Source organism: Centruroides sculpturatus, unplaced genomic scaffold, assembly GCF_000671375.1.
Source record: "Centruroides sculpturatus isolate CEXI.00-Female unplaced genomic scaffold, Cexi_2.0 scaffold545, whole genome shotgun sequence".
In the NCBI taxonomy this organism is placed as follows: Eukaryota; Metazoa; Arthropoda; class Arachnida; order Scorpiones; family Buthidae; genus Centruroides; species Centruroides sculpturatus.
In genome coordinates, this window is record NW_019384721.1 from 70,116 (window position 1) to 83,257 (window position 13,142).

The window sequence follows — 13,142 nt, forward strand, 5'->3', positions numbered from 1 at the left end:
AGAGATGGCGCCTAACGCCTACCTCTAATTGTCAAATTACTTAGTTCCAATCATTTAAAATAGCCATATTATAGCCCGATAATTAGGCGATCGTTTGGTGTTGTTATTATCTACTCGGGCTGTGAGTTGATGTTTATATATATATATACCTCGCCGGGTGTTACGTTAGCCGGCTGAGTACCGTTAGGGTCGTGGGCGAAGGAGTCGTCCCCAGTCGGTGATGTATTTAACCAAGTAAGGTTATATCTAAATCTATATACTTCTGGAAGCGAAGACTCGCTCGGGGTCCGGGTGGCGTAACTGGCAAGCGCACCGCACGGCAAGCGGAGGTTGCGGGTTCAAGCCCCGTCCCGGGCCAGTTCTTTTATTCCAGAATGTTCTAAATTTATTTATTTAATTATTATTTATTTAATTAAGAGATGGCGCCTAACGCCTACCTCTAATTGTCAAATTACTTAGTTCCAATCATTTAAAATAGCCATATTATAGCCCGATAATTAAGCGATCGTTTGGTGTTGTTATTATCTACTCGAGCTGTGAGTTGATGTTTATATATAACATAATGCTCTTTATTTAATTTTTGATATCTAAAGAATCAAGTTAATACAGTCAAACAATCGACAAATTAATTGATAGAATCAATCATCAACCAATTAAAAAACATACAAAAAATCAAACGATTTAAAATATTAATACAATTAGGGAAATTATTATATAGATAACCACCTAGGGAATTTCGGGACTTTGAGTATATATCTGAACTGAGGGGACCAAGACGACTTCAATGATACCTTACTTTTGGACCGGAAACGAAAAATAATAAAGTTATCATACTTTTTCTGGTGATCGCATTATGTAATTGTGCAGTTAATGTTACCTATGGTGAGTAAAATGGCAGCTTGTCTCTGATTCCAGCAAACAGAAGAAAGGAAACAGTGGGGATGCACATTCTGTCCTAACCTAACCTATTTTAATAAATTACTGTAATTATTACCAAAAAAATTATTAGAATAGGTTAGGTTAGGTTTGAACGTGTGTCCCCACTGTTTCTTTTCCTCTCTTTGCTGGAATCAGAGACGAGCCGCCATTTTACCCACCATAGATAACATTATCCAATTGTGCAGTCTAAAGATTGGTGACACTTTGAATTTCATAGCAATTGGTTTCTGCGACAAGCACACCTATTTGTGGTACATTTATTTGTGGCAAAGATCTTATTTTCACTTTACCGAGTGCCTAGTAGGTAATGTGCGGATTACCTAGATACTCCACACATTATCTAGGTAATTTGAGAAATGGAACAATTTTCACAACTTTAACGAATCACGCTAGTTAATCTGCAGATTAACGAGTTTCGAGCTTTAGCGGTAACATATATACTAAGAACATAAAAACAGAGCTGCCAGATATTATGCTTTACAAGACATTATGATGTTTGTATTGTTTTCATAACATGTTGTTACTTAACAAAACTTAATTAAATTGAATAATTAAAAAATCTTAAAATTGATTCCAAACCTTAGAATCAGTGGTATCTTTGAAACATGGAACTGTATTTTAAATTAAATTATTTTATGTTTGATTAGTAATTGTTACATATGATTAGTATTCTTAAGATTTGATCTAACAATGAAATTAAATGATTTTGGAAGTAATTTATATCAAAAAATGGAATTGGACTAACTTTATTAGATGTGATGGTTATTTAACAAATCAATGTTCAAACTCTTAAAGTCATATGTAAAATTCTCATTGTTTGAGGTGCTTCAGTTTGGTGCAAAATTAAATTTAATGCTAATTTCAAAGGTGAACAAATGGTGATATTAAATCAAAGTTCTACTAAATAATAGAATTTTTTATATTTTTACTAAATGAATGAAATAAATAGAATAATCAAGTAAAGGACCAAGGTTTGAGTCCATGTTCAAGATTGGTCACAAACTATCTATCCTAGCAACTTTGATTGGGATATTGCAAGGGAAAGAGTTTAATTTCCCAATTAATTGAGTGATTTTTCTTCCAAAGAGATGAATAAACTTATTGTATACATTTTTCAGTCATGTTGCATCCTCAGAAATTTTCATGAATGATTTAACTTTAGTATGTTAAGCTCTATCTCTAATCATTCAGCCATTCCATAAGTTTAACTGAATCTATGGCATGGAGAAAAACCCTTTTAATATCATCAAAACAAAGATTTAACAAGAAAACAGTGTTTTTATAACCACTTAAAAGAGGGTTTTTCTTGGACGAATAAACTCCATTTTAATTGGTTATAAAGGTAAATGATTATATCCAGCAAATATTGTTAGTTTTAGCTTCGTACTAAAGAAAAAAGTACTATAATAAATTAATCATAACAAGAGAAATATTTATATGAAATTAAACATTTACAATCAAATAATAAAAACATATTGATATTCAGAACTAAGCAAATATTAATATGCTATTAGATTTTATTAATTTTTTATAATAATAATATTGTGATAATATAATTGGTTAATGAAATAAGGAAATAAAACACTTGATGATATGCCAAGGGGGATGCCTCTTGAGAGAACTATGGAAAATAGCATCCAGTGATGCCAATCAGCTCACACCAATTAGCAAAGTTTCAGTGACAATTAGGATCTTCCAAAAGCCACACTACATGCAATTTTACTTGTAAGAGAATCTCAGCAAGATCTGGAGTATATCACTTCATCACAATGCTTTTGCTCAAATGTGCTCACACCATCAGCACTATAAAGTAAATAATTTGTTGTTCTGGGCAATCAAAATATTAATATTTTTTTGATACAAACTGCATCCAAAACAAAACTATTCAGGGGAAATTTCTGGTGTGTTTTGGGAGTTTTCAAGATAGAAGATTGGCAACACTGTTTTCATCTATTTAGGGGTTAAGCATGCAAAGAAAGTCCAAAAAGCTTCATAAAGCCATCGTGTCGGCCATGCACAAACCCACAATGTTCATGCAATAATTTTGAATCACAATTATCTATAAGCATCAACAATTATCAAATTACCATTACAGTATGTTAACAGTGTCTTATCAATATTTAATTAAATACAAATACATATAACTGATAACCATTATTAAATTTTATTAATTGAATTACTTTTCATTGTCAGTATTAAATAAGGATTTTGTACATATGAAGTCTTTGAAAATAAAATCTAATTAGAAAAATCCTATAATTAAACATTTAAATAAAATATTCTTGAGAAATTATATTTTAGGAATGTATTTAAAGGAAGAAATTCTAATACAGAGTGAATTTATGCCCGAGGCAATGGAGAAACGTGGATTTTATTGACCCTAATGGATGATGATACGTTTACGTCTGTCGTAATATTGTGAAACAAACTTTGAATTTAAGTAAATAAAATGAATTTGAATCGCACCTCGATAACTTTTTCTTTCTTCTTTTGCTCGGTCTTCTTAGAAGGTTCACTTTTAGACTTTTTCGGAGGCATTTTATTGAATTAAAAAAAAACAGACGACAGTTACCTGTCTTCACGCGATCCACTCGGATAAAACATGGACGCCACTGACGGCTTAACGAATAATAAAATAGCCTAAATATAGTAAGTATAAAATATCAAAATATTCGATTATTAACAGCTTATTAATATAGAATTAATTAATTAATATATTAAAAATTCAAACTGGTATTTAATTAAAGTCGCCTTTTGAAAATTTTATTTATTTATTTTTTTAAATAGAGTATGGCTACGGCCATCAGATGTGACCGATCGAATTTTCCGGCGCGAGAGAGCGAGCAAAATGATGACGTCAAATTATGGCGTTTATCGGTTTCTCGCTCTCTCCAGCATTGTCGTGCAATAGCGTGAATCTTTCGCTCGAAAGTGTACTGAATAAAAATGTATAACAACGATGTTTACTATTTAGATGATATTTTTAATCGCGTTAATCGCTTAAAATTTCTGCCATACTTCAGGATAAGTCGTAACTGAATTACTTCTCTCTCTAAAATAATGTTGATTATTTTACTTCTCGTCCAAATACGCTGAAGAAGCCACGTTTGAATCGTTTACGCACCGAAAAAAGGGTAGAGTTAATGCGCCAGGATGATATAAAGCGAGAATTTCAAACCACGATAAAAATCAAACAATGCTAGATATCTGCGATAGCGAGATTTTCTGTCTCGCGAGCTAGAAATTCTATTTCTTTTTGTGCATGGTTTCGCTTTATGAGAGCGATATCGCTACAAACTTCACGCTATTATTTTCGCGTTAGCATGGCCGTATCCTTAATGTTTAAGTTAAGAAAATAATACAGTATTAATATATTTTAAAAGGTTTTTAAAGGACGCTTTTTATGGCATTGCTTTTTCGAGATTAGTGATGGAGGATGATGAAGATGACACTATCGTCCACCATATTGAGGGGGCAAGTTGACCGCTCGGCCTACAATTCTGAGAGACCCGTGATTGAATCCAGACGAGTCGAAAAAATCCCAGGAATTTTTTTGGGTGGTGGTCCTTATGGATATGTCCGGGCCGCGCCATTATGGGACTGGCCGAACCCATAATGGGTTTGATAAAAGAGCCCCTCTTAGTGCCCCTTTTTCTAAGTGAACACTGAACCCTGGTATTTGGTCGTGGGTTCACGCCTGGTGATGTGGAGTTTTACGGGTTTCTTCACGTGTCTAATATCTAAATAAAAGTCAGTTTCTCACAGAAAGTTCTCGCAGGAGACATATATTCTTTCGAATCGCCATGTCTTCGTTTGCCTATCCCATTAAACTAAATACTAGAATTGTTTCCAGAAGTTTAATTAATAAGTACTAAATTTAGTTTAGTTTAACAAATGTTAAATTTACAAAACTAGATTCTGAATGATTAATCTGATTATCAGAAAATTACTATCATTATCACATTCTGTACTACGTAAAATACTCAAACTTGGCTTAAAAACTCAGACTCAATAAAAATAAAATTAAACCTACGTTTACAATGATAATATACATTTAACGGCAACAATTTGATATTTATTAATAAAATAATATAAAATGTATACATTAAACAATATTTTTTACATTGCTTCTCAACTACTTTTTTTTTGCTTAACACTCCGTCCTTTCTCATACCTAAGGTAGGTTTGGCCTGCCTACAATGATGAATGTTTCATGCTGTCTTGATGAGGCATGTGGATGATTATATCCATATGCCTGGATGCTCGATATATCTGGATCAAGCCACTTATCAAAATTTCTGAACCACTCCGGATCCTCACTTTATCATCTCCGGGAATCAATCTTTACCATACCGGGAACCCAATCTCTATTATCTTAATTGTACCAGTTTACAAAACGCTTACATCCATTTGAATATCTTCACTTATTTTCAGTTGATCCATATTCTCAAAATTCTTTTCTTTCTTACAACGATGACGCAAAGCATAGCGGAGTTTTTCCCAAAACCATTTTTTGCCCCACTCAAGATAGGTCTTAGTCGATAATAAATATCGCAGATCCGATTCTAATTCATTTACATTATCTAAATTTCCTATAATGACTAGAATTAACCGATGTTTCTTATCTTCCATCATCTGGTTATAAGCTGTACGAAATTCTACTTGAAACCACATACTTTCTAAAAATTCTTTAGAAAGAAGAATCACAGTCTTTCTACTGTTCTGTACAGAATGTACAATTTGATGACTGATGGGATAACCGGGAACCCAATCTCTTTCATGAACACATAAACGATAAGTTGGCTCAAGATTTTGCAATATTTCAAGCATCACATCTTGATCTGCAGAACTATAACATATGAAAGCATCATACATTTTCTCTTCCTCTTTCAAATGGCGATCGCAACAGCGACAATATAAATTTCGACTGTACAAAAATGCCATTATTATTTTACTAAAACGATAGTAACAAATTGCGCTACATAGAAGTAGCATAGAAATAGATATAACAGTTAAGGAAATGGCAATGATCTCAGCAGTCAACAATTTCGGTGCTTTTGGACAGAACAAATCTATGGATACTTCCCGAATTAGCTGTTCAGAGAATGTAGGCTTGTTTGAAATTTTCCTCTTGCAATATGTAACATTCGAATCCAAGATTTTGTCTAAGTTTCTTGTATACCACTGTTTAAAAGAAGTAGCTTCACAATTGCATAACCATGCATTATCTGCAAGGTAAATTTCAAAATTGCTAGTTTCTTGAACATGATCCATTAGTGATATGGGCAATTTACCTAATTGATTGCCATTTAGTTTGAGTATCCTTAAATTTGGTATATGCCAATTTTGTAAGGAAGTAAGAAAATTGTTGCTGAGATGGAGTTCTGTAACATTCTCCGAATATGTAGAATTGATATTGAATTCAGTTAAGTTATTTTGATCTAGATAAATGGTAACAGAACGAAGAGGAAGCTGTTCTGGAGGCTCATTTAAATTTTTTTTTCGACAATCCACGATAACTTCTTCTAAATCATTTTCGAAGCATTGACAATTTTGTGGACAATCGAGACTAACAGGACAAATTGAGTAAATTGGTGAAATTTCTGTTAGTATAACATCTTTATATTCTTCTGGATATGTACATGACATGACCCTACTGTTTGGAAAAACCGTTTGGCTTAAAGGATTTTCAAGAAATTTAAGAAATCCTTGAAGTTTACAATCACAAGCAAAAGTAAAATTTTGTAAATTATAAACAACAGGTTCCTTCTTAGATTCATCCGAAATTTGTTCGATTGAAATAATGGAAATTGGATTGAATCTCATGTCAACGTTTGCCTTTTTGTGACTCATTATACTTAAAGTAACAACAGATAAATTATTGTAACTTATATCAAGCTGTATAGAGTTACGAGAATTCCAGTTTAAAATAGGAAACTCCATAAAGTTATTACGAGATAAATTTATCATTGATAAAAATGGACTGTATCCGAAAGGATAAACATCAGAAAAGAGTATCAAATTATTTTGAGATAGATCTAAGTTTTGCAATTTTGATAAATTTTGAAAAATAATACTGTCTAAACTATTTAATTTGTTAGAATTTAAATCTAAATCCATCAAATTGTGTAAATCAGAAAATATTTTCGAAGAGAGATTGCTGATTTTGTTTCTTCCGAGTAACAATATGCTTAATGAACTGAGCTTAGCGAATGTATTTTCATGAAGTTGACTTAGCTTATTATTATCAAAAGAAATACTCACCAGTAACAAATTTCTGCTAAATAAAGTTGATGGTATCATTAAAATTTCATTATCTTCGAAAGAAACATTACTCAAAAATCGAGCATTTTGAAATAATGAAGAAGGAAGCCATTGAAGAGAGCAGTTATCCATGCTTATTATTTCTAAAGATAGAGCTTTATGAAAGGTATCATTTAAAAGTTCTGAAATTGGATTATAGCTGGCGTTTAAGGCCACAAGATTCGGCAAGGAATGAACTAACTCAGCACTTATCATGGTTAATTGATTATAAAACAAGTTTAAGAGCCTTAAAGATTTTAAAGGTTTAAACCATTCATTTTTCAATATTTTAAATCTGTTACTATGTAAATGGAGAATTTGCAAAGAGTTTAATCCTTCGAAAACATCAATTGGCAGCTCTTCCATAAGATTTTCACCTAAATTAAGTAAAAGCAAAGAAGATAAATTTCTAAAGACAGAACTAGATAAATGACTTATGGAACAATTAACCATTGATAATTTTTGTAATTCTGGAAGTGTATGAAAGGTAAAATTGGAAAAGTTAGTCTGATATAATGATATTGTATTCATCATCGGAAGGTTTTCGAATTTTATGTTGATCGAGAGGGAAGTAACAGCACCCACTATATAAACTGTTTTCAAAAATTCCAATTCATTGATAATAATATCATGATTGATTATATCTGTCTTGTTATAAGTCAATGAGAAAAAAGAGATTTTTGACTTGAAAATGTAATCTTTCAGAAATGTAGTAGGAAAAATGCAATTGCTGAAGTCTATGCCAGTGATTTCTCCAATTTGCAAGCATTGGATAAAATCAACATCAGCCGCCTTATAATCACATTGCATATCTGCCATGTCCATTTCGGTATTGATCAGTAGATAAGTTCCATCATTGGCCTTAAAACAAGGGAACGAAGTGAATGGTAGCTGAGTCATGATTGGACAAGATTGCCATTTTTCCCAAAAGTGTATGCAATTTGTGCAAAATATACCACAAAAATGTAGTAACCAAATAATTGCCAGAAAACTTCTCATGATTTTCCTGAAAAATAAAAAAAAAATAATAAATAATAATATTTGAAATTTAATTTTAAATTATTTTTTATTGACTTTTTACATATGAAAATATAAGAGAACAAAATGCAGTATTAATCATAAGAACATTAATTACAATATGGCTATTATCAATTATTAATATGTATTATATTATGTTATTTTTATAATATATAATATAATATACATATATNTTGAGGCTGATCATCTGACATGTCACGACACTATGAAAGATAGAAAACTAGTGAATATCAATCTGTTGCACATCTGTCCCTATTATGAACGTTGTCCACAAAGTTGTTTTTGTTATCTACATGAAGATAATACAGTTTTAGTTAATTGTACTTCAGCAAATTTACGCACTTTTCCAGTCATTTTGCCACCCAAAACTTCAGTGGTACACATGACAAATAATTCGATTTCAGATTTTCAAATTCCACAAACAGCAGAATGGCAAAACATCACATATTTGAATTTAGATAATAATAATCTGAATCCCTGGACGAATTGGATAATACCTTTTGGATTAGAAAAGCTTTCACTTAGATATAACAAACTCGAGTTTATACCAGAGTCGTTATTGAGACACGTAACGGCTGCAACCATCTTCAAATTAGATATACGGAACAACAGTTTCACTTGTAATTGTTCATTTCGTTCCTTCAAATACTGGTTTACTGATAATATAAAGAAGATCGCAAAGTCTAAAGACGTTCTGTGTAGCAGAATTATAAATAATAATAATACTAAAGTTTTATCGGTGCTTCAGGATGTTCCCGTTGATGCATTTTGTCCACAAGAAGATGAATCGAAGATGAAAGTTGCTATCATTGCAACAACACTTTCTTTCATCTGTCTAGTTATAATTTCGAGTACAGTGTTGTATTACCGTCATAAGAAACTAATATTAGCATTCCTATATTCGCGTTATCCCTCAATATTTCGTTTCACTGTATCGAGTATAGATGAAGACAAAGAGTACGATGCATTTATTTCGTATTCGAATCATGATCGCGACTGTGTCTTCTCTCTTATTTCCGAATTGGAGGACAAATATCCATTTTTCAAATTGTGTATTCACGAAAGGGATTGGCTTCCCGGTTATCCTATCCTCTGCCAGATTGAAAATTCGGTCAAAAATAGCAAGAAAACTATTTTAATAATGTCAGAGGAGTTTCTTAAAAGTTTCTGGTTTGAAACAGAATTGCAAATGGCTTATTTGCAATCTTTAGAGGATAGAATTGAACGAATTATCATTATTATTAAAGGAAATTTGCCACCGATCGACACGCTTCCATTAGATATTCAAACTTTACTAAAAACCAAAACATATTTAATATGGGGAGAACGGTGGTTCTGGGAGAAATTGAGATACGCATTACCTCATTATCTTCCAACTAATATGAGTGATTCTTCGAGGAAAATGGTAAAATCTGTTGACGGGATGATCAATACATTTGTTTTATCCAAAACCGAACAATGAAATTGTATACTGTATTTAACTTTTGACTCTTTTTTTCACATGAGCACTAAGAGGACACTTCTTCCAAATCAATCGCGGTTAGGCCAAGCCCAGAATGGGACAACTGAATGACGAAATATGGACTTTACACTCATAAAAAATTTTTGGGAGTCATAAAAAATTCGATCTATTGGATTCCGTATTCCCGAATCTCACTTGACAGAAGCGGTAAAAATATGGACTATTTAAAAATTAATAATTTTTATTAGAAAAAACTTTCTTTTTAAGCAAGTCCGTTATGAATTCGGTCATGCCGAGAAAGGTGTGATTAGGTGGTGACATTATTTGAAAATCGAATTCGTTAATTTTCTATGGTTTTAAAAATTCGTAGAAGATGACTGAACTCAATTTTCAAAATTCTGAACCGTACGTTAATAGAAGACTCAAAGGGGATTCTAACGAAAAAACACTGTTCGGTATTATCGACTTCCATTTTTGAGAGTTTTTGGAAAGTAATTTTTCCAAAGAAAAAGCATTAACTTTTCAATGCCATCTGCTGGAGATGGCATTCACAACTAAAGAAGTTACAATCAACTTTTCTGCAATCAACCTACCACTCTGCTGAACTCGGGATTGAATCTAGTCGGTCGAAAAAGTCCAGGAATTTTTGGGAGATAGTCTGTCCCGGATATGTCGAGCGAACCTTACATCGCTACCCATGGGCTTTCATTGTAGTCTTGGGCGCATCCATGTTGGGCCGTCACAATGCCAGGCTGCAATTTTTAATTTATTTAATTTAAAATATATATGCTCTCACCTCAAATTAGCAGTGGCTTGCCCTTGTACTGTACTGTACATCTTACTTTTCCTTTAACAATAGAGTCATGCCGGTCATCTATCTAACAACTTTCGGGGAAAAATGTTTGAATTGAAATAACAGGACTTCTGATTTGCATTGGACGTTCGTATATAGTTAATCGGAGCCTCCTGCCCCTAAGCTTTCAATATCTCTGATGAATACATGAAATTATTTTTAAAAAGGCAAACATAAAAGTAGACGCTATGTGACATGTTGTTTGAGTTTTCGAATTTTTTAGCTACGATGGCGGAGTGATAAAAACAGTCACGATTCAGCACATCGGCTCCGTTATTCTGGGAAATTCTATAATTTAAAATACCTCCTGCCTAGAACACATTTTTTTTCTGATTCGAGGTTCAAATAAGAGAATTTTTCTGTACTTTTCGAAACAACCTTTGTACTATTTTTATCATGTAAATAAATTTTTATTTATAATTTTCGTCGTTTCCTAAAATATTAAAAGCATTTTCATTAAGATACACACTTTTACAGTCGTTTCGCAGTGGGCGAATAAACGGGCAGGAGCTTGCAGGAAAGAAGTAATGATGTCACAGACAGACTGTGCGAGAGTTATGTAAGTTATGACGTCACCACTAGTCCGAGTCACACGTAACCCACTGCAAAGAGACTTTACGATTACACTATAAATTTACATAGTAAATATCTCGAAAAGAACTATGATTTAAAGGTTATATCTGGCCTATTTCTTTCTGTGTGGCTGTGGCCCACTAGTGGCTTCTTTCCCTAAACACTGGGAGTTCAGTCGTGGGTTCGTGCCTCGCTCGGTTTTTCTCCACATCTGTTACGCCGAAATAGGGGACAGTTTGCCTTAAAAAGACCTCCCGGAAGGCAGATCGCTCAAGTGTTGCGTTGCCATTACTAAAGAAAAACATTTCTGTATAAAAGCTAAAGTAATAATTTTTAAATTAAAAAATACATATAATATTTTTCTGTCAGCAATAAAACTGCTGTAATTTCAATTATTATAAATAGTGTTTGAAAACGATGTTATCTATATTATTCTATTTGTTCATGTCTGTCAATATTAGCTGTAGATAATATTTAATAAGTTATGCAAATTGATGAAAAGATTAAATGTGAATAATAAGGTAGAATGATTTAAGTCAACAGAACAATTTATCGCATTAATTTTACACCGAACAAGCATTTTATTAGTGGTTAATTGGTGTTTTCTAGATAAAAACGTAATAAAATTTTACCTTACAACTCAATTTACGCGTTACCTAGCAAAGTGGCTTTAAATACGTCTTGCTGAATAAGCGAGACTTATTAAAGCCGCTGTATCAAGCAACACGCTCGAGAAGACAGACACGAAATATATACAATAGATCCTCCCTATAACACTGTTGATAATTTCGTGTTATATGAATTCCATGTTGTACGAGTCACTTAGATTTTACAGATACGTGAGCCGTTCACAGCCCGGTACACGTATTTGTAAAATCTAAGTGACTCGTACAACATGTAATTCATATAACACGGAATTATCAACAGTGTTATAGGGGTCTACTGTACAATAAATGTACACAAAACTGTGCACTTCAGTTAATATAATTGCTAATGCCGGATGGCCAAGATTTTTAAGATGTTAGTCTAGTGCTTTGAAAAGACCCAAGAATGCCCCAAGAATTTTTCTCGAGTGGTCTATCCTGAATATGTGGGGCTCTGTCCGTCATCACTCGGCTGCCGCCATTATGGGTCTGGAACCCACGGTGAGTGAAGAAAACCTTAATATCCACAGAACATAAAGAACCAAAAAATGAAGAAAAAATTACAATTGCTAGATCCATCAAATCCATATATTTATTCTGTTATGGGTTAGTTTCTCTATTAAACGATAGGGTAATCACCGATTCAAAATTATCAAATGGATTTCCAAACCGAAGCAAGTTATGTAACTCTACTACTAGTACAGTGCGTATCTGTCGGAATTATTGTTGTAATGTCTGTAATTTCTCAATTCGTCTATATCTATGTTGTGTCAATTAAGAAATATTTACGTTGCGATAGCGTGATCGACGAATCTATACATTACAAAATACTGAAGAGATATCGGATATCTCTTCCTCATATTTCCTCGATTAAATTTAGAGTTTTACTTTTTAAAACGTATCCCCAGGATTTATTTGAAGACCCGGAATTTATTATCTTGCAACAGAAAACGACTGAGTAAAAATTGAAAAAAATTACCTTAATTATTCTTACATTTTTCGAACCAATCAACTTCAATTATTGACTGTATTTATGGATTACAGCTACAACCAGTGGCTCACTCAGAATTTAATCTTGGAAGGAGTCGAGATAAACGGATAAAAAAATTTTTAATGCGAATTCAATAAAATTTCTATGTTATGTAGCCGATAATTCATACATAGTATAGAAATAGATGACATAATATAAATAAAAAATTAATTTTAATTAGTATTTGTTGGAAAATTTTCTAGTATTTGTTTTCTATTTTGGAGGATGTCAATCTTTCATCTTACTTTCCCGGCTTCTTGTGTATATAACGCGGTAAAGTATTGGAATCGTATTAACTTT

At 32.5% G+C, this 13,142-nt stretch overlaps 3 protein-coding genes across 3 annotated transcripts in view; 1 reads left to right on the forward strand and 2 right to left on the reverse strand.

The window, feature by feature from the left end:
- The window catches only part of LOC111628018 (zinc finger CCCH domain-containing protein 15-like), a 22,098-nt gene extending 18,547 nt beyond the window's left edge, over positions 1-3,551 (reverse strand). Inside the window, exon 1 of the mRNA XM_023371734.1 lies at positions 3,406-3,551. Within this exon, the coding sequence (XP_023227502.1) occupies positions 3,406-3,477 (72 nt within the window). The 5' untranslated portion in view covers positions 3,478-3,551. The remainder of the gene's footprint in view (positions 1-3,405) is intronic.
- A 1,455-nt stretch (positions 3,552-5,006) lies between these two features.
- Positions 5,007-12,875, reverse strand: LOC111628015 (protein toll-like). Its single transcript, XM_023371732.1, has 2 exons — positions 12,792-12,875; positions 5,007-8,248 (listed from the first exon to the last, which is right to left on the reverse strand). The coding sequence occupies exon 2, from the start codon at positions 8,239-8,241 to the stop codon at positions 5,329-5,331; it is 2,913 nt and encodes a 970-aa protein (XP_023227500.1). The 5' UTR covers positions 8,242-8,248; positions 12,792-12,875; the 3' UTR covers positions 5,007-5,328.
- LOC111628016 (protein toll-like) lies at positions 8,474-11,009 on the forward strand. The gene has a single exon (XM_023371733.1). It carries the CDS (start codon positions 8,486-8,488, stop codon positions 9,740-9,742), a length of 1,257 nt encoding a protein of 418 aa, XP_023227501.1. The 5' UTR covers positions 8,474-8,485; the 3' UTR covers positions 9,743-11,009.
- Positions 12,876-13,142: the final 267 nt, after the last annotated feature.